At 45.3% G+C, this 21977-nt stretch overlaps 1 protein-coding gene across 3 annotated transcripts in view; it reads left to right on the top strand.

Moving 5' to 3' along the window:
* TSPAN4 (tetraspanin 4) overlaps positions 1–21977 on the top strand; it is a 352643-nt gene that overhangs the window by 270943 nt on the left and 59723 nt on the right. For all 3 annotated transcript variants that reach the window (XM_056851470.1, XM_056851472.1, XM_056851469.1), the window contains one exon: positions 7395–7469. In XM_056851470.1, the coding sequence (XP_056707448.1) occupies positions 7395–7469 (75 nt within the window). The remainder of the gene's footprint in view (positions 1–7394; positions 7470–21977) is intronic.

The raw sequence follows: 21977 nt of genomic DNA, 5'->3' as shown, positions 1-21977 counted from the left end.
GATCCTGCTTAGCTTCTGAGATCTGATGCGATCAGGCTAGCCTGGGCCATCCAGGTCAGGGCACGGATCTATGACCCACTGATTATTATTTTTTGGCAGTCCACAGTATCCGTAATGCTCTCCTCCAACACCACATTTCAAGGGGGTACCCCAAAATAAAATTAGGCAGAAAGTGGGTGTGTAACTGTAACCACACGCTTGTCTGGTACCTACTTTATGTTCCAGACCAAAACATTTCTCGTTACCCAGGTTTTTAACTAAGGTATTCCCTCTTGTAAAGATGTTTTTATGATCTGCAACCCGAAGACTGTTTTTTCCATATTATTTTAGAATGCTCTGCTCTGTGTACTTTTATTCACCACGCTACTTTCAGCTTTACAAAATGTAAAAGGAAGAAATCTGTAGACTTGTTTCCACATAGACTTGTCACAACAGACAATGAATCAGAGAGACAGGTGAATTTTTAGACATTCAAGACGTTCTCTTTTTTACTCTTGGAGGACCTCTTTTTAATAAATAAAGCCACAGAAAAGCCCATGTTTACACATGCACTTCTTTTCTTTCTTTTATCATAGTTGCAAGTGATGCTATTTTAACTCCTCTTCAATTGTCTAATGCTGAGTTGAGGTTCATCATCAAGCATTATTTTTATGGAAGTGAGATTGGCTTGCTTAGCAAAAGGAGCTCCCTAGAGGACAAGGAAAGAAACCAGAGGCAGCAAAGGTTTATTTCTGCTAAAGGAAAGGGAGCAAGAGAGCATTCCCAGCAGAACTGGGGTGGGATGTGTGCACAGGAACAGCAGGAGTCAGCGAGATCCAAATATTAAATTACTTTAGATTTTTCAAAGGAAATTGCTAAATTAAGAATCTAATCATGTCACCTCTACCTGAAAGCTCCCTGCTAGTGCATGCAGCAAAGAAAATACTACCCACTTTATTAGCTTAAGGAGAGATGAAACTGTGAGGTATCAGGCAGCCATATATCCATTCCTGGTATGTCGATTCCCCATGTCTGGCTGTGGCAGATTCAGTTTTTCCTATACATTAAAAGTTGGTATTATCCTGATCCACCTCCTCTTCTTGGCTGCCCTACTAGGCTACAAGCTTCTAAGAGGCTGGGGGATCAGAATGCATATGAGGGGCTGGACAGAGCCTACTTGCGAGGAAACCCTGGTCCTTCCCTTTTACCCTGGTAAACGTGCTGCCATCATCTGAACTACCACCAGATAGTCTGGGGTGGGGGGAAAAGAGACTTCTGCCTTCCCCCTATGCTGTTTTCCTGAGTTGGAATGGCCCCTGTGTCACTTTTTGTCCCATTGTAAGATTGTGGTCCCCTTCAATCAGCCTTTATAATATGTTTTAGCAGTCAGTCAGTTGTTAACGGATTTTGGCGTCATTTCAGACACAACTGTTTGGGCTTCTGGCTGCCAACGGATTTTTTAAATCCTTTTCATGCAAAGCCGCTTGTGCCCTGTTTGCAAAGTGGAGGTGAGCCTTAAAAAAACCCCTCCTTTCTTTTGTTTTCAGTCTTCTTTGTGCTTCTGAATTGCTGCAGCGTGTAGTTTGAAATGTCCGCGGTGCTTCTGAAAGTGCCGCTGCCCCCTCACCTTTCCCACACTGAGTTCTTTCCTGTCTTTTCAAAAATGTTCTAACTTCTGCGCTATAGCAGTAGACCAACAAAGCAATTCAGTGCTATATTGCCATCATTCAGAAGCTTGCTGAATGCTGGCAATGTAGCATTGAATTGCTATATTGGTCTAGCGCTACAGCGCAAAAGTTGGAATGTTTAAAAAAAAGACACAAAATAATATGCTGCAAAAAAGCCGGTGAAAAGTAACGGCACGGTTTGAAATGGCTGGAGCATTTCAGACATGGATCATTAACTTATTTAAATACCCTGTATGAAAGCTCCATCTCAATGTCGTTTTATTTGGAATCGGGCCAACAAAGGATAACAACCAGTTTAGAATGGCAATGTGAAAGGGGCTTCCATGTACACTGACTACTGCGCCTGCAGTCCAGCAACCAGGAAAGTAACTCCCCTCCCAGGTTTGATATGTTAAAAAATGTACCATGTAATTTTACCTAAGGCAGGTAATAGAAGAGTGATATCGTGGTAGCGCAGGTGGGAAAATGGCAACCAGGGTAGTCTCATTGAAACCAGATTTTTTGCCACATAGCCTACTATGAAATAAGAGCATGATGGGACATCTCTCCACTAATCATATCCTCCCTGACTACCATGGTATGTTTGTTACTTGTTGCTAAAACTGGTTAGTTATTTTGCTGTCATTGGAAATGGAATGATTGCTTTGAGGAGCACTGATTGCATTTTCTAAAAGCAAAAAAATCAAAGTCCTACAACAACGTTTTTTTTTTTCATGCTGATGCTACCTACTTTTGTTTATGTGGGAGAAAATTATGGTGCTTTAAGATCAAATAGGGATTTCAGCTCTGGAAAGCTTTCCAAATTGGGGTTGGATCTGTGGCAGGTTTCCTTATAGTGTTCTTTAGATAATGGTTTGATTAGAGCTATGCCAAATAAGGTTCAAAGTGTTGCAGGAAGGAAACTTTCCAAAAACTTTTTTTTGGTAATTTTTTAAAAAAAACCATATTCACTCTCATTGTTTTCTTTGTCTGCTGCTGCTTTGATGCTGCTTTCCCTACAATTACTGGGTCATTTCCCTGGTATATTGGTATCCTCTGCCAATTAGAAATCACACAGCCAATCAAATTGGGCCATGTGATGATGTCACCGAAGCCAAGCCAAACATGAGTGAGGACAGTGCTTCCTGGTAAAAGTCAAATGGTCTGTCCTAGCCCATTGGTGATCACATAGAGAATGGGATGATATAATTCTACGCAGACAATCCAGTTCAACTATATGACCATATCACTAAAGGCAAACAAAACCAATGCAGACTGAAGGCAGCATTTCCTGAATAGCTGAATAAATTCAGATCCATTCATATCAATCTCCTTCCTCCCTTCAAAAATGCAAATTGGGGGGATACTGTAGGAAAATGTTTGAAAAAGTACACCCCTTTTTGGTTTCGCTCTGGATTTTATCCATATGTGTTTAAGACCTTCAGCCAGCCTGAGAAGATGGCCACTGCAGACTTTATAGTGGTGTTCCATTTGTATGTTGTGGAAGCCCACCAGCTGTGTATATCAGGAGCACAGAGGTCCCCCCCAATGTACCTGACATGTACAATCCCATAATGTGTGAATTAGGCAATACATGGATTTTCCGTGTGGGTGCAACTTCCATTCACACTAACCAAAAATCCTGGGAAATCAGGGTTCTGGTTCATGTAAAAGGAAGCTGTACCTGCATAGAAAACCCACGCGTTGACCAATTTACACATTACAGGATCACACATATTGGGTGTAGTGCAGGAACCTGCACATTCCCAATATGTGCGACTGGGGGGCTCCCACAAGACATAAATGAAATGCGATCGTAATGTTGACAGAAGGCTAATATTGTAATCAGTTGTGCAGGTGGAATGTATTTTTGAATTATTTAAATAAATATTATTATTGGTGAAGGAATCTTAAGTGAATCAGATCACAGTTCCTGTTTGACTTACTCCATTAAGGTAAAAACAAACACACACACACACACCCTTTTCCTCAATATTAAAATGGAAAGCATGGTAACCTTCAAGTGGTTTGATTACATTTTCCTGTTAATTCTGCGATCAGGTCCTTTTTGGAAATCCTTGTCATGTAGAAATAGAATCTTGACCAGAACAGCCACATAAGGTATTTTAGGGATTTCACGAAGAACCAAACACCCGCAATTAAGATGTACATTTTTATGTGCACATAGGGTTGCCAGGTCCCTCTTCGCAACCGGTGGGAGGTTTTTGGGGTGGAGCCAGAGGAGGATGGGGATAGGGAAGGGGAGGGACTTCTGTGCCATAGAGTCCAATTTCCAAAGCAGCCATTTTCTCCATGTGAACTGATCTCCATCGGCTGGAGAGTACCTGGAGGTTGTACCTGGAGGTTGGCAACCCTGTGTGCATGTAATCGATACAGTATGGTTGCAGTCTGCAAGCAGATTGTGGGATTCAAGGCCACAAACAGTGGGCATGTTTTGCCCATGTGTTGTAGTTGTTAAGGTGTTTGACTAGGATCTGGGGGACCCAGGTTCTAGGGTCCACTCTGCCACACAGCTTGCTGGGTGACTTCAGTCTAGTCCGTCTCTTTCTCTCTCAGCATAACCTACCTCACAGGATTGTGGGGAAGATAAAATGGATGATGGGAGAATTATGTGCACCGCTGTGAGCTCTTTGGAGGCAGGGAAGAACAAGAATGAGGTTGTGAAAGCAAGTTAACCAAATAACCTTGGGTGCTCGTGTGTGTCAACTGATTTCCAGGAAACAACTGCTGAGAAGCACAATCTGTCTCTTCTCTCCTGCTGAGTGTTTCAGTCAGCTGAAGCTTGCAAGCCCTGGTGTGTCTTTTTCCCATGTGTCAACTCCTGAAATGTACTTGGAAGTCATGAGTTTGGCAACAAAATAAATGCATGGTACTTCATTCACTTCCTAGCTTCTCGAGTCTTTCAGGACCAAACTAGATGTGACATATAGCTGCGTGTTTCTGCTCCCCTGACTTTTAAAAAACCACAAGCAGTCCAGAGAACCCGAAGAGGGAAAATGGCTGGGGAGGGACTGTCTGCTCACCCTCTCCTTTCCCCCCCAGCAGTTTTTTCCACTTGGGAAAAGACTCTTTGGGGGAAGGCAGCTGGGAGAAGATTATGTGCAGGGTAACAGCCAGGTGGGGGAATATCAAGCAGCCGCCTGCAGTTCCTCCACCAAACTCTCATCTTCCGGCAGCTGCTCTCGGTTTAAAAAGAAAAGTTGAAGGAAAGATGCATGTTTGTATGTGTAACGTCACATTGAACACATGGAGCTGCCTTATACTGAATCAGACCCTTGATCCATCAAAGTCAATATTGTCTACTCTGACCGGCAGGGTCTCAGGCTGAGGTCTTTCACATCACCTACTTGCCCGGTCCCTTTAACTGGAGATGCCGGGGATTGAACCTGGGACCTCCTGCATGCCAAGCAGATGCTCTACCATTGAGCCACAGTCCCTTCCCAACGTCCTCTGTCATCACACACTGTCATTGCATACAACCATTCTATTAGAAGCATGTTGGTTATTTTTAGCAGTAGAAAAGAGCAAGAGTCCAGTAGCACCTTAAAGACTAACAAAATTTCTGGCAGGGTGTGAGCTTTTGTGAGCCACAGAATCTGAAGAAGTGAACTGTGACTCACGAAAGCTCACACCCTGCCAGACTAACTCGACTACCCATCATGGAATTATTTTCAAAACAGCCTTCTCGCATTTTCAGTCCATCTTGAGCTTGGCTAGAGAGCCTCAGGTATGCATTTTTCTTCCACTAAGATATTTTTTCTCTACCTCAGAGCCACAGTGTGAGGTTTTTTTTTTTAGTTTATATTGGTCACATTATGAGAAGACAAGAGTCACTGGAGAAGACCATCATGATAGGAAAAGTTGAGGGCAGCAGGAAAAGAGGAAGACCCAACAAGAGATGGATGGACTCAATAAAGGAAGCCACGGCCCTCAATTTGCAAGACCTGAGCAAGGCTGTCAAAGACAGGACATTTTGGAGGACTTTCATTCATAGGGTCACCATGAGTCAGAAGTGACTTGACGGCACTTAACACACACACATATTTATATACCAGAAAGACTCTCTTTTCAAAGCAAGATAGCCAAGTACAGATGCAAAGTTAGAAAATATCTGTCAGTAAAAGACACTGTCATTTATGAAAAGGCCAAAAATACCTTACCTCCACTCTCACTGAATGTAATGCAAGCATAACTGCACTTGAAAGCAGGTCTGCTGTATGCCTGGAACTATGCTTCTCCACATGGGTTATTTTTTGGGGGGGTGCTTCTTTTAATCTGAACCCCACCCACCAGACTAATATGAAGTAATGGCTGGGATCACACCTCAAAGAGAGCCAGTGTGGCGTAGTGGTTAAGAGCAGTGCTTTGGAGCGGTGGACTTTAATCTGGAGAACCGGGTTCCATTCCCTACTCTTCCACATGAGCAGCGGACTCTATTCTGGTGAACCGGGTTGGTTTCCCCCACTCCTACACATGAAGGCAGCTGGGTGACCTTGGGCTAGTCACAGTTCTCTCAGAGCTCTCTCAGCCCCACCTACCTCACAGGATGTCTGTTGTGGGAAGGGAAGGTGATTGTAAGCCAGTTTGATTCTTCCTTAAGCGGCATATAAAAGCCAACTCTTCTTCTTCACACTTCTGATGACTGAAGGATTTCTGTCCACAGACTTCGTTGCCTCCCTGCTCCCACTGTGGACCAAAATGCCCCTGCAAATGCTGTTCCTGGGCGCTGGAGGATCCCCAGGAATAGTTTGGGAGAAAGTCCGAGGGTGGCCATGGGAGGGCCAAATTGGCAGACCTCAACCCACCCACACACACATGCACAGAAATTGTAGTTGGGATCCAACCCACTATCTGTGTGCGAGCAACTTGGGCATAGTTCTCCTTGAGGTTGTAAACATATGCCTGAAACTATACCACTTCTGATGCAGGTGGAATTCAAACGATTGACTATGCCTCTATACGAAATGGTGCCCAGTATAGAGAAAACTAGCCTGGACTTTTTCCCTAATGTGTGCAAGAATTGCAGAGTGGGGAAGAAGCGGTGTGGAGGTGCATTCAATCATGTGGGCTGGGCAGCGCATCCAGAGGGGGGTAGCTGCACCACAGCCGGGGACAGCGCAGCCACGGGGCAGCGAAGCCACCTCCTGAGCGGCTTGCTGCACTGCAACCAGCAACCCCACAGGGATGCTCCCCCAACCCTTTGGTTCCCTCTGTATGCAGCTCCATAGGCTGCACCTACGTTTTTGCCGGCATAGATTCATGCCTGCAATTACGGGTGTTCCCGTGCTGAAAGGGCTCAGGGAGCTGATTAATGCCATCCCCACCCCAGGCACTCCCCCTTTGGCACCGGCGCCAGCCCCTGCGCTGGAGTGCACTGCCATTGCGGTGTACTGGCATCCGTGCAAGCACTGCCGTGCTGCTCCCTAGAGCCAGCGTTACTCCCCCAGTGCCGTTGTAAACGCCCCTTATGCTGGTGCAAGTGGCATTTATGCCGGTGCCGGGGTCACGCCTCCTCCTCAGCACTTTCGCCCCCCTTTGTGGATGGCAGTGGTAGTCCGAAGTGGAGCAGCCAAGAGACACAGCTGTTGTTTTAGTGAGAAATATGTCTGACTGAGAACAGTCTCATTTGCATGGATGCTTCTGTTGTGCAATATAAGGAAAATTAAACAGGTTTTGATGTCTCTGGGCTTTTGTTTCTTTCCCACCCACCCCCTCTTTTCTTGACAGTTTTTTATCATGCTGTTAATTATATTCGTGCTGGAGCTCACCGTCGTGATTCTCTTCTTTGTGTACACCGACAAGGTATGTCAAAAGATTCCCCCCTCTTCTCTCCCCTTCAGCAAATTTGTATGCCACTTCCCTCATACATAAATCATGAAGCCTTTGGCTTGGCATGCACATCATGATTTCTTAAGGCATTCCCTTTCAGGAACAGTGTACTCGGAATACACAAACAGTGTCTACGATGTGGGTTCTCTGCACCCTCCTCTCTCCAACTTGCTTGCAATTCAAGGTCAAGCTTACGAGCAATATCATGACAATTCAAATATAGAGAACTCTAATCAAGGAAGGCTGATGAGAATTCAGGCACTTAACAATCATTGAATCATAGAATCATAGAGTTGGAAGGGACCACCAGGGTCATCTAGTCCAACCCCCTGCACAATGCAGGAAACTCACAACTACCTCCCCCCACACCCCCAGTGACCCCTACTCCATGCCCAGAAGATGTCCATGATCTCCTCCCTCTCATCATCTGCCAAAGGTCATAGAATCAGCATTGCTGACAGATGGCCATCCAACCTCCTCTTAAAAACCTCCAGAGAAGGAGCGCTCACCATCTCCCGAGAAAGCCTGTTCCACTGAGGAACCGCTCTAATGGTTAGAAAATTCTTCCTGATGTCTAGATGGAAACTCTTTTGATTTAATTTCAACCCGTTGGTTCTGGTCCGACCTTCTGGGGCAACAGAAAACAACTCGGCACCCTCCTCTATATGACAGCCCTTCAAGTACTTGAAGACTTAAAAGAAGATAATAATTAATAAGGGCATATATATTACTATGGAAGTCCCAAACTAAACAGTGCTGACATTCATCAGCAAATATGAAATTCTGAAATAGACACTCTTAGAGGGTGTGGTAAGGAAGGCACATATAGAGCAGATATAGATAGATAGATAGATAGATAGATAGATAGATAGATAGATAGATAGATAGATATTGATATGAATGCTGCCACTTTCCCACTTTCCCACACACTGAATAATGCACTTTCAACCCACTTTCAGTGCACTTCAGCGATCGTTTGCAAGTGGATTTTGCCATCTCACAAAGTAAAATCCAGCTGCAAAGTGCTCAAAAGTGCATTATTCAGCATGTGTGTATGTGCCCTAACCCGAGCATAAGAAAAAAGCTGTCCTTCCACAACCCTCATTCCTATGCTGAAGGAGCTGCTGCCTTAAAGAATAATCACATCTAGGCAATGACCCACGCAAACATTTATAAAGGATATGCTGAAAAAGTTGTGAAGGTCCTCTAAGTACTTGGAATGAATACTGATAATCCGGATAGAGTGAAAATGGCAACAAGGTTAATACCGAAAGGAATAACATAAGCAACTGGCCTGGAGAAATTAACAGATTTATGCTGTTAGAATAATATCAAGCATTCAGCAACAATATACCGCACTAGAATGCCCACATTAACAGCCAACTGTTCCAAGTACACACATTCTGTGCAACATAAACCACTAGAAGGGGGAGAAAAGAGGCAAAAAAAGTAGCACAAGCAAATACGGTATGGTAAAGGTCCGATACCCTAGGCAAGGGTGCTGGCATCCAGGCAGCAAATCAGAGTAAAGCAATGAAGAAACACATAATGTGTACCAGACTGTGTTCTTCACAGCTGCATAAACACGGGTGGCTTGGAGCCAGACAGAGCACATTTTGGTGCCAGATTCTGTCAACAGTTATTGGACAATAGTCTCAAATTCAAAACAAAGGTTTATTTCCGTTCCAGTTTTGGAAAGAAGGAGGTGGGCAAGGTGAGCTAACAGGTATGCTAACCTGATTGGCCAAATTGGATGGAAAGTTCATGGTCATCGTAAGATTTCCAAAAAGAAAAAAGAGTGGGCTTGTTTGGATGCAATCTCCTTTCTTAAACTCTTTTCTTAAACTCAGTTTATTGAGCAACCCTAGTTTATGCTTCCCTAACCTCCTGGAAGCATAAAACTTCCCAGAAATTGCAGCTGGTTTACAGCACTGCAGCCCAGTCATTGTCAGGGGCCAGCCAATGGGAATCTGTGGCAGGCCGATGGAAGGATAATGCCCCCATGCCATGCCAATGCCTTGCTACTGCAATCAACAAAGTTGTGCCATTTTCACCCAAATTTGGTGCCAAGTCTTCTTTGTATACACTTCTCGGGGAAGCCCGGGGGTCTTCAGATGACAGGGGCTAGGGGCCCGGCTGGGAAGCGCCCCGCAGCTAGGCACTAGTCTGGCAAACTGCAGCTGGTTTACAGCGCTGCAGCCCAATTATTGTCAGGGGCCAGCCAATGGGAATCTGGCCATTCTGAAACAGCTACACACTGGCTGCTAGTTTGTTCCTGAATTCAATTCAAGGTGCGGATTATGGCCTTTAAAGCCCTTCACAACCTGGGCCCGCATATCTGAAGGACCATCTCCCATATGTTCCCGTGTGCCAACTACAGTCTTCTAGATGCAACTGATAGAATGCATTCCTGGCCCTCATGCCAACCTGCTCTTCAAACGGGAAGGCTGGGTCCATGAGTACCTCCAAGCTTTTAACCTGCTCTGTAAAAGCCAGTTACAATCCATCTAGGACAGGTGGGTCCAGTCTAATAAAAGATACTACATGGATTTTATTCTTGGTTTTGGATTTGCCAGAAAATGACGACATTACTAAGAAGCCTCCATTCTGCTATAAAACTCAGTTGTTGCACACTCTCAGTGTACCCCCTTACCTCCCAGTGTTGTGAGGGTGGGAGGGGGCAACAATGTATGCTACTGTGAGCCCCTTGTCGGAAGGATGGGATAAAATCTAAATAAATAATTAATAAAATATAATTTATTATTTTCTATTCCCTCTGCCTCCAAGTTTTGTCTAGCTTCAAAAGCAACCTGTGAGGAAGTTTAGGCTGAGTTATTGGACTTACCCAGAATTTCATAGGAACACATGAAGCTGCCTTATACTGAATCAGACCACCGATCCATCAAGGTCAATATTGCCTACTCAGGCCGGCAGTGGCTCTCCAGGGTGTCACCTATTACCCGATCTCTTTAACTGGCGATGTGGGGATTGAACCTAGGACCTTCTGCATGCCAAGCAGATGCTGTACCACTGAGCCACAGCTCCTCCAATCTCTGAACCCAGTATTTTTGAAAGTCCAAGATTTTTATTTTGTTTGTATTCATAAAAATAGTAAAAACATGAGGCTTGTTCCAGAAGGACTTAAAAAGCAGATTGCCTGGCAGATAAAAATTCAGAGTTGTCATGCAAGAGGATTTACACTGCCAATGATAATTTTAAATTACTCATATGCTGCAATGGTTTATGAATTAGTTGTAGCCTCTTAAGCAAGAGGTTTATGCATAATAGAAGACAGATTAATGAATGGCTCTGTACAGTGTGCAACATTATTCCAAAAAAAAGAAAAGAAGGAAAGACAGAAAGAAAGCAAACACTGTTGGCAGGGCTAAGAAGGGAAACAATATAAAGAACGTTTTCATGCCTAAGTCCTGGGAAGCATTTACAGGGGAGTAAAGCATAGTGGTGTCCATCCTTCCCCTTCTCCCTACCCATAATCTCTGAGAAGGCAATTAAATTGTTTAGAAGGTCTTGGCTAAGAAGGTGTTTGCAAGCATCAGGGAGATTCAGTTTGGGGAAATTAATGAAAATCTTTACTTACAGGCTACCCAGAAGAATGGATCAGATTTAAAAGGGAAATCACATTTTTTATAACAGCACTATGGTATTACGAAGCTTCATAGTTACTTTATACTGCATTGTGGCTTTGTCAGGGAAGCCTCACCACAAACAGCAAATGTGTCAGGGAGAAATCTTCTGATTGGTTAGCGAAGCACTGCTGGAGGTAAGGTTGCCAACAACCTGGAGAAAAAGACTTTAAGGAATCTTAAAGATAAAGGTAAAAGTCCCCTGTGCAAGCACCAGGTCGTTCCTGACCCATGGAGTGACGTCACATCCTGACGTTTACTAGGCAGACTGTGTTTATGGGGTGGCTTGCCAGTGCCTTCCCCAGTCATCTTCCTTTTACCCCCAGCAAGCTGGGTACTCATTTTACCGACCGGAAGGATGGAAGATTGCGTCAACCTTGAGCTGGCTACCTGAAACCAACTTCTGTCGGGATTGAACTCAAATCATGAGCAGAGCTTGGACTGCAGTACTGCAGTTTACCACTCTGTGCCATGGGGCTCTTAATGGGATGTTAAGTCTTAATGGGATGTTATTTACCTCAGGGCCATGAAAACGTCAACTGCCCATTTCCACACATTAAGCTTCTAGTAAAGGGACAGATTTTTTTTTTCCTCCAGGTTGTTGGCAACACTAGGTTTGTGTGTGAATGTCAGTATGCAATATCTACGTTTGCTTGATACTTTCCCTTTGTTCTTCACTTTTCATCAGACCTGCCACTGGTCTGAGGTAGAAAAAGTACAGAAGAGGACAACCAAGATGATTAAGCAGTTGGAGCACTTTTACTACGAGGAAAGGCTGAAGAGTCTTGGACTTTTCAGTTTAGAAAAGACTAAATGGGGACATGATAGAAGTTTATAAAATTATGCATGGGGTAAAGAGAGTTGACAGAGAGAACTTTTCCTCCCTCTCCATAAATATTAGAACTAGAGGTCATCTCAGTGAAGTTGATGGGCAGTAAATTCAGAATGGACAAAATGAGATACTTGTTGACACAATGAGTGGTTAAAAGGTGAGACTCACTGCCCGAAGATGTACTAATTTCCATAGACATCGACAGCTTTTAAAGGGGATTAGGCAGGTGCATGGAGGAGAGGTCTATCAGTGGCTACTAGCCATGGTGACTGAAGGGAACTGCCACATTCAGAGGTAGCAAACCTCTGAATACCTGTCAGGAGGCAACATCAGGGGAATGCCTCATCTTCTATGACCTCCAGAGTAACTGGTTGGCCCCTGTGTGAGACCGAATGCTGGACTAGATGGACCACTGGTCTGATCCAGCAGGACTCTTTTACTGTCCCTCTTATGTCTGTCTCCTCCCTCTTGTGTCTGTCATCTTCCCTCGGCCACTGAAGGAGAACAGAACATGCCACTGAATTTCTTATCCAAGCCCTTCCTCCTCGGGGTTAAACCGGATGGTTTTAAAATGGAAACAGATGCCACATGGGCCCACAATTCAGGTCAGGGCCATGGTGAGGTGGAGAGGGAATTTAACACTTCTCCCCTGGTCATGGCTTTGCTGAATGAAGCTGACCCCCACTCCACACTGTAAGGGAAATCTATTTATTTTACTTCACTTAATAGCCCTCTTTCTTTCAGAAACTCAAGATGGACAGCTTCTCAGGCCTAATAACAGTCAGGGTGGGGTGGGAATTGTTTCATGAAACTGCATGCTGGAAAGGTCCCACCTGTGTTGAACGCCTCACTGATACAATCCTGGGGCTGTCAAGTGGGAGCACGGAAGCTCTGGAACCAGACCCATGTCGACATACATAACTATTCTGGATGGTGATCAGTCACTGCGATGTGATGTTTGCCTATTTTATGGTGATGATTTCTTCTCAGTGTGCCTCTACTTGGTGAACACATGAACTCATGAAGTTGCCTCATAATGAATCAGACCCTGGGTCCATCAAAGTCAGTATTGTCTACTCAGACCAGCAGCTGCTCTCCAGGGTCTCAGGCACAGAGGTCTTTCACATCACCTACTTGCCTAGTCCCTTTAATTGGAGATGCCAGGGATTGAACCTAGGGCCTTCGGCATGCCAAGCAGATGCTCTACCACTGAGTCACGGCCCCTCCCCTGATTATATATATCACCAAGAGATGCACGTTCAGAATAAATATGGAGAAAAGAGACTGACGCTGATAGATTCCCATGACATTTCTGACAAAAATAATGGTATGTTGTATGAAGAAGAAACTGTTGATCACTTATCAAGTGGGACAGAGGTTTACATTGAAAGGTCTTTCCATACATTGCAGGAAATTCTAGCTCTGCAGTGCCGTGAGGAATTAGCTGGCCATGTCGTCTGTCTGCTTTGATTGTTTCCTGACATCTAGTTCTCTCTGGGGAGGGAACTACTTATATGGAGGAGCATTCAGTCATGGGAGCCCACATCTTACAGTCTGGGGGTTGTATAGCTGGGACACAGGTTTACCAGTGTCAGTGAAAAATAAGCCTGAATCTCATTCTAAAGTAGGCTAAAAGAAATGACTAGTTGAAATGATAGGGCCTGATAAGCAGAAGGTATTCACATGGGAATACTATAGCCTCCATTTTTAAAGAGATTTCTTGTCTGTATTCCTGCCCGTTTAAAGATTGCCTTAAAAGGGTTCCGGCATCCTGAAAACAGCATTTGCTCACAGCAGGTATAGATTTATGTGTCAAGCCTCCTGCTGGCAAAGAGGTGAAAAGTATTGTTTACCTACTATTGTGAGGAATGCAACATAAAGGAGTCCACTTAGACTCTGATCACCAAGGTATTCCCATTAACGGAGTTCACCAGAATATCTTTCAAAGCCTAGAATGTTAATGCTGGTACAGCCAAAGCAAGAAGCATTCGGTTTATCTTTCAAATAGATCCCCCTCAGTTGGCTCCTGTATGCTGTATGTATCTGGAGATCAGCAGGTAGCGGAAGAAAAAAAGGAGGGGAATAAAACCCAACCTAAAAACAAAAGCTGGGTACCCAAGGTTGGGTGAAAAGAAAATATATATAAGTATATGTACAAATACTGGAAGTATAATTTATTAGAAGCGCTATATAAAAGTTAAAATTGTTTAAAAGCATTAAAATAGCACAATGGCATTTCCTGAGGTTGATAACTATAACCACATACCAAACTCGTTTCGGCCTATGGGGGCTTCATCAGTGGTTAATTAAAACCCTTTGTAAACCTGCACACATTTACAGAAATACATTAATGAATACAAATACAAACAGTTCAAACCCAACCAGGCATGTGTATATGTTGTAAATTCTATTCCCAATTACTCAAACATCTGGTATAATAGGTTCCTGTTGTAATACTGATTAGTATAAGTCTCTCAAATACTATGTGTGCAGGTATCAACCTAGTAAAGCTTTTTACTAAGCCCAGAAACGCGTTTGGTTTGTGGTTATAGTTATCAACTTCAGGAAATGCCATTGTGCTATGTCGGGATGTGACATCACCCCATGGGTCAGGAATGATTCGGTGCTTGCACAGGGGACTACCTTTACCTTTTTAAATAAATTATACTTCCAGTATTTATACATAGACTTATATATATTTTCTTTTCACCCAACCTTGGGTACCCAGATCAGCAGGTAGCCACACCACGCAGAGGGGTCCTCTTGATTAGCGGTGTTAGATGCAGTCCTCCTTGGTACCAAATAGAGAAACAATGATGGTTTCTTCGTGCCGTTTGAGAAAAATAAGCGGAAAAATCGCTGCCTCCCCTGTTGCACGTGTAGCAAATCCGAGACCTTGCATCCCACATCACAAACATTAATTGACATTATTTCCAATTATCGTTTCTGATGTGGAATGAGTTCCCTGTTGACACTGATCGTTTCTAAGAGCAGGTGGCCTAAAACAGAGTTTCCATCAGACTTTGAACCAGAACTCAGCAGCTGCACCTCAGATGCAGGATTCCAAAAATAAAGGCATCCTCTCAAGTTAACTGAGGCCTACTGATCACAGTAGTATTACCCGTGATTGATTGTGCTGCTTCCCTTCTTGGGGATCTCTTCTTTCATCTTTCTTGTGCAGCCGGAGCGGAAACTTGAGCAGCAAGCTGTGTGCGCATACCACACACACACACAGAGTGCTGGTGCCTCTGCTTCGAAGCAGGCTATTTCTATGTAAATCACTTTAGCGTGTGCTTCAGCAGCCACACTGTCATCGTATAGCAACAAGAATAAAATGCACAGTCAGTCACTCATGGCGCGTTGTTAAGAGCTCATAATTTCCTCTGCTTTAGAAGAAACCCCTGCTGCGCCAAGGAGCACGAAAAGCTCAATGACCCTTCTACAAGATTGTTCCACTTGCTCTGGTTTCTACTTTTCTTTTTCAATAGGGAATTTTCCGAAGTTTCTTTTGATTTCTCCAGAAGTAAGGAGATGTCTTTTATGTGGAATCAGACTGATGTTCCATTGTGCCCAATACTGGCAATCTCGAAGGGCAGCTTCACTGGATCACAGGGATGTCTCTTTCTACTCCTGGATAATTTTTAGGAGTCAAGTCCATGTACTATTGGCTTCTTTAAAAAGAACATTAAGGTCATATGTGATGCTCTTGCTCCTTTGTCTGCTTCTCACCACGTTCCACCATCATGCCCTTCCCTTGGCGATTTCCCCAAGCAGGCCTCAGAAATGGGAAAGGGACTAGTCAGCTGTCCTTCCTTTCCCTTCACAGGTTTTTCCATACTTTTCATGCAAGGAAGTGGCCTCACCCTCTGCTTCCTCCTCAGCCTGACTAGCTGTCCATTATATGGGCAAACCATCCCTCCACCAATCCCAGCTCCCCCCCCCCCAGCCTTCACCAGTTGCAGCTGGCCAATCTGGGACTGGCTTGTTGGTTACTCCTCTGACGTGTTAGTTACCACTCTCTCTCCTCCTTTTCCCTTTCCTCCTCATCCCACAAACCCACCCCCTTCTACCTTGGCCCATACATGTTCCTCCAACTGGTTCTTGCCCATCCTGTCGCCATCCCGGAGCTGTGGAGTTGGAGTGAGTGGCTGGCCAATCCTCAGGACTGGCCTGGAGGGTGGTTTTGTTGCGTACAGGCAGGGACCAGGCTGAGGTGCTTGGCCTCTGACCCCACTCCCAGCAATGGAGGGTACTGGGGGGAGCAGAGCCTGTTGCAGTTTACTCTTCCCGGTAGTGTGGGCGGACTGAGTGCGGAACCAAGGCAGCACTCTAAACAAGGAACAGGTTAACTCACCAGCATGAGTTCCTTCTCTTCAAGGTCTAGGCTAGGTCCTCCCAGGTTCTGCAGGGATGCCGGAAGGGCAGGAACGGGTAGCTGGCAAGACAATACTGTGCACAGAGATCTCAGCACGAGCAGCAGAGCTTGTGTTAATTAGCAAAGTTGTCCCCACACTGAATGACTTGACAGCCCAAGATTTAAGGCTGTTGCTCAGCACTCCCTTCCAGGGCCAGCTGTTCTGCATCACTCGCTGGTGTCAGTTCTTGTAAACACTTACGACCAATTGCTTGTAATCTTGCGCTTCGACGCCTCTCCTGCAAACTGAGCCGAACCTTTGATCTTTGCCGGCTAACTGGGCTGGGCGGGTCTGGAGGTGATAACCTTCTCTGTTCCTTGCCAATATGCACCACCTTCTTCTGCATCTGCATCTGGCGCAGAGCTACGGTCCAGTCTCCCTGGTAAGACTTCCACAGGTGCATCACCCTGCTCTGCCACACCTTCCTCCTCTTCCTCCAAGGAGAGTTCAGGCTGACTCACGACAGGTTTCCTTTCCTGGCAGCACCAGGCCCTGCTGAGACTCTTCCTACCCTTCGAGCAGGCTCTTCACCTCCCTGCTACTGGTTTCAATTGCCACCATCAGCTGTGGGGATGCTGATGTTGCTGCCACCCCTGCACTCAGAGAGACGCTGGGTGCCCCACTGGCTGGGCTTCCTTTCCCCTTACAGGCCATGTTGCAGGGCTCCCCGCCAATCCCAGGCAGTCTTGCAGTCACCTTGGTGTCTCCCGGGTGATGGAGAAGCCATGTGGCGCTCAGCAGGTGGGGAGGAGTCTGAGGTGACCCCTAGACCCAGACGTCATACATGTTCCTCTTCTCCATTTTATCCTCCCATCAACTCCATGAGAGTTTGAGACAAGGAGTAGCCTATGGTATTCCATTGAGATCCATGGCAGAGTGGGGATTTGAACTGGATCTCTCAAGTTTAGCCCAATGCTGCAATCAGGACGCTGTGCCATGAATATGGCAAATCTGAACTGAATGCACAAAAAGCTGACGTGTACATGAAAACTCTGCAGCACAGTGAGAGGTTAGCTGGAATATGCTCGGTCACAAATTCTCTGTCTTGTGGGGAGGGCGCAGGAGTGATCCCTGAATTTGGGTGTATATTGGCCGTGGCTGGCCAAGGGTGCCTTTGAGCATATTTAAATAAAGCATCATATGGCTGCAGTGAATAAGTAAGCTCACAGTACCCATCACCCATACAATGTGCTTTATATTGAATTGTTCAAGATTATGGAGTACAGCTGCCAATTAGAATTAGTACAATCATTCTGTTTTATGGAGCTTAGGTACTACCTTCATTTGGAATATACAGCAGATACAACTGAGTTAACTTCATTGTACTGCAAGCTACTTGCATGTTAATAGAAATTGTCCCCTAACGTATATTCTTCTCAGCTATATTAGAAACAAAGGCCCAGGCTAGCCTGATCTCATCAGATCTCAGAAGCTAAGCAGGCAGGGTCAGCCCTGGTTAGTATTTGGATGGGAGACCACCAAGGAAGACCAGGGTTGCTGTGTAGAGGAAGCCACTGGCAAACCACCTCTGTTAGTCTCTTGCCATGAAAACCCCAAAAGGGGTCGCCATAAGTTGGCTGCGACTTGATGGCACTTTACACACACATTTACTTCGCAGTCTTTGCTAGACTGCTTCGAGACTTCTTTTGCATTATTCATGATTTTACCGACCTTCAGATGTGACTTTGCTTTGGCCTCGTTCTTCCCCCGGAGTTCTAGGATCCTGCTTTAGGACAGATTTAAATACTGCTTCGAGGCAAGAGCAATGCAAATTCCCCCTATTTCCATACAGAGCTCCCAACTTTGTGTTTCTCTCCCCACGCCCATTTTGGCTTCTTACTCCTATGTGTCTGTCCCTCCCATCCAACCCCTTTCCTCAAAGCAGAACACCAAAGAGGGAGTTAAACCTTCATGAAATGTGCAGGAAGACACTGAAGAGAGGCTGCAAAGGTTGGAAGAAAGGTGGGGAGGAATACCCAGCAAAAGCACACGCGGCCCCTTTAAGAGCTGACCCGCCCCCTCCAAGTTAAGTGCAACAGGGCTGCATTTTCACGGGGAGGGACTCAGAAGCTCCATAATTCACTGGGGATGCCTAATTAATCACAAGGTACTCCTGGAATTGGGGGGAGCCCCCTCATGCATATGATGTTTGAGAATTCGCAGCAGAAAACTGCAGCAAACCAAACACAAATTTCCCCTGCATAAATGACCAAGGAGAAAAAAGTCCTGATTAAATGTGTTGACAAGCCATTCTCAACCTGTTAACAGTACACCATGCTTTGACAGCTTTGTGCTATGAGTGCACACAATCTCCAAATCACATTGAAGACATTAAATTACTTTACACTTCAGAGAGTAACAAAGGAATGGTTTAATTTATGTGAATGTTGATTGCTTTGATGACTAGTTGCAGCACAAAGCATTGACCTTCATTGCTCCCATCATATGTAAAGCAATCCTGAATCACTTTCCTTCCTCTTAATAGAATTCAGCCAATTCGCTCATTACACCGTCCAAGCCCAGGTTTTCTGTTCAGTGTATACTGAACAGCTGCAGCCAGTATGAGGGTTAGGATCCACCACAAGAGTTTATGGAAAGTGTTGGTGGAGCAGATCCTTCCCTGCCCTTTGCTCTGAAACTCCACTGCGAAGAGCAGAAGAGACTGGTATGCAAAATCACCAAAGAATAGGGTGCTACAGCCACAAGGGAAATAAATTAAAACAGCTTGTTTCCCTTGTTCCATTCCTGGCTTGTGTCAGCAGAATATGGAAAAAGTGGCAATTCTTCATGATTCACCGGTGCCGCTGCAGCACCCTGTCCTATGGCCCATTTTGCTTGTGGGGCAATCCTGATCCTCAGAGAGGAATTCGGATACAAACAGCAAACTGCTTAGGGAAGGGGAAGGTGGGGCATAACTGTTCTGGGCATACCTTCAGTGAACCTTTCCAGTGGATCCAACCCTAGGTCTCTGATGAATGCGCGGGTATGGTAGCTTGCTTTCCCATCACATATCATACCTAGCATTTTTAACATATGCTTGAAAACACTGAAGTATCCACCTAACTCCTTATGGTTGGATCCTGTGCTACCATGAATGGAGCAAGTTTGTGGAAGTGATTTTTGCCATGCTCTCCCTCCCCACTGCGACACCGTAGGTTCCCCTTAAAATCGATTCCTGCAGACTTGGGGGGGTGGGTCTGTCAAGAATAACATGGGATGTGGCACGGGCTGCACCCAGAAGGGAGATTGGCAAAAATGGCCTTTTCTCTTGTGTGACTTACAAAGTGCACATGAAAAAGATCGGGGAAATTCTCCCATGTGGCTGTAGCTCCCCTCTCACAACACATCTAGAGGATTGCTATGAGAAGGAGGAACAGAAAAAGTAGCTTCCACAAATATATTCATTTTATAGAAATATAGGATCCAACCCATAATGTGTGAAGAGAATGTGAACTAATTATTTGTAGAACACTATTTTCTTAGAGGAAAATCTGTGTAACTTCAGTGGCACTGTTAGTAAGTGAAGCTCTTACGGCCCATTCCTGAGCTGAGATGTACGGGGATGGCAGGGAAGAGGCGCAGCGGCGCCTCTTCCTAAACCAATTCCCATATGCCGTTAAACAAAAAACCGTTTCACGGCTTTTTTTTGTTTAACTGGGGCCTTTTGCCCCATAGGGAACAGCGAGGCTGCGCCTGCTAAAAAGCAGGTGCAGCACCGCCATTCCCGGCGCTGGCGGAAGTGGTCGAAAGGGGATAGGGAGCCGCCTCCCGGTCCACCCCTGGAACGCCCCCCTGTGCCAGCGTGGCCGCTCCACGCCATTGCCAGCGCCACGGAGGGGCCACACCGGCAGAGGGGGGAAGCGTGGTCCCGCGGCGCCCGGCCGCCGCCAGGACTGGCCTCGCCACCAGCATGAATGCGTGTAATCGCGTGATTACACGCATTTACGACGGCAGCCAGGTCACACCGCCTCCAAAGATCTTTCAGCCCCATTCTCAGGAATGGGCTGTTAATGCAGTTTCATCTCTCACAAACAATTTCAAGGCTTCTCTCGCTTTCTCTCTCCTCCCATCAACGAGTGCAGCATTTTCAGTCATCTGGCTGCTTGGAGGCACGTTAATTTCCGTGTTGACTTTGTAAATAATGTGCCAGTAATAACGTATGCTGCCCTTCTACTTACAACATCTGTATTTATATTGCTATTATGGATGTTTTCCCAAAGGCAAAAATAAAGGCCAGATTTACTTGTTTTTGCAGCATTATATATCTTTCCCCAATAGGTTTATTTATTCAGGTGTCCCCGTATTTGTGATTTATGCATAGAGCTGTGCCATTCCTATTTAACATCTGCAAACTGGGAGTTATAAACCCGGCTATTTTTTTTTTTTAAGTGAAAAGGCCCAAAGTATTTTCCTTTACAAAGAAAAACAATGAGAAGAGGAAAGTGGCTTCATTGTGGGGGGTGGGGTGGGGGTGGTTATGACTAGGGTAAGCTTACTTTCTATAATAGCCGTCTTGAAGAAACTTGAGAGTTGGAAAACCAACTAAAGGAAGTGGAAGGGCCATAACAGACATGATGCTAGAGACCCACACCAGGACTCTTAGACCTGAAATGGAGTTGCCATAAGTAGGCATGGGGGTGGGGAGCTATCAGGACTAGACTATGGTCGTTTATGCATGGGAGTTTTACCTGAGGTTTGTTGCTTGCTCGACCCACGCTTTCCTGTTGGGAATCTCTGCACCAGCAGTCTCCAAGCTCAGTTCAAGTCCCCGCCCCTTTAAATGCTGCTTTGTAATTGGCTTACTTTGTAAAGCTTACTCCAGTGTCACAGCCCAGTCCAGATGTGTGTGTGTGTAAAGTGCCGCCAAGTCACAGCCGACTTATGGCTTTCATGGGGTTTTCATGGCAAGAGACTAACAGAGGTGGTTTGCCGGTGCCTTCCTCTGCACAGCAACCCTGGTCTTCCTTGGTGGTCTCCCATCCAAATACTAACCAGGGCTGACCCTGCCTGCTTAGCTTCTGAGATCTGACCAGATCAGGCTAGCCTGGGCCATCCAGGTCAGGGCCAGTCCAGATAGGGGGCCTTTTTAGATTCTTTTGGTAGCTCAGTTTCACGTCTGGGATCCAAACATAGATTATTTATTTATTACTTACTTGTTTACTTGATTATTTATTCAAAACATTTTTGTACCGCTTTTCCCCAAGGGTCGCCAATGCAGTGATCAATCAAAAGCATTAAAACAAGCGTTGGAAATGCATAGAATAATAACAATTAAAAAGGGCAACTAAACAAAACACATAATGATTATACAAAACACATAAACAGGGAGGAAGGTCAGGGAGGGAATGCCAAACAAAACAGAAAAGTTTTCACTTGCTGGTGGAACATAAGGGTAGGAGGGGGGACCGTCAAATCTCCCTGGGGAGAGAAATTCTACAAGTCTGGTGCCATGATTGAGAAGGCCCGTCCTTTAGTTACCACCCATCTAACCTTTTTCCCACTGATCCTCTCCATCAAAAGCCCCCTCTCCAGGTGCATTGCATTTAAAAAGGTAAAGGTCCCCTGTGCAAGCACCGGGTCATTCCTGACC

Source organism: Euleptes europaea, chromosome 6 (assembly GCF_029931775.1).
Source record: "Euleptes europaea isolate rEulEur1 chromosome 6, rEulEur1.hap1, whole genome shotgun sequence".
Classification (NCBI taxonomy): Eukaryota; Metazoa; Chordata; class Lepidosauria; order Squamata; family Sphaerodactylidae; genus Euleptes; species Euleptes europaea.
The sequence above is the reverse complement of the archived record's forward strand: the minus strand, read 5'-3'. Positions and strand labels throughout refer to the sequence as shown.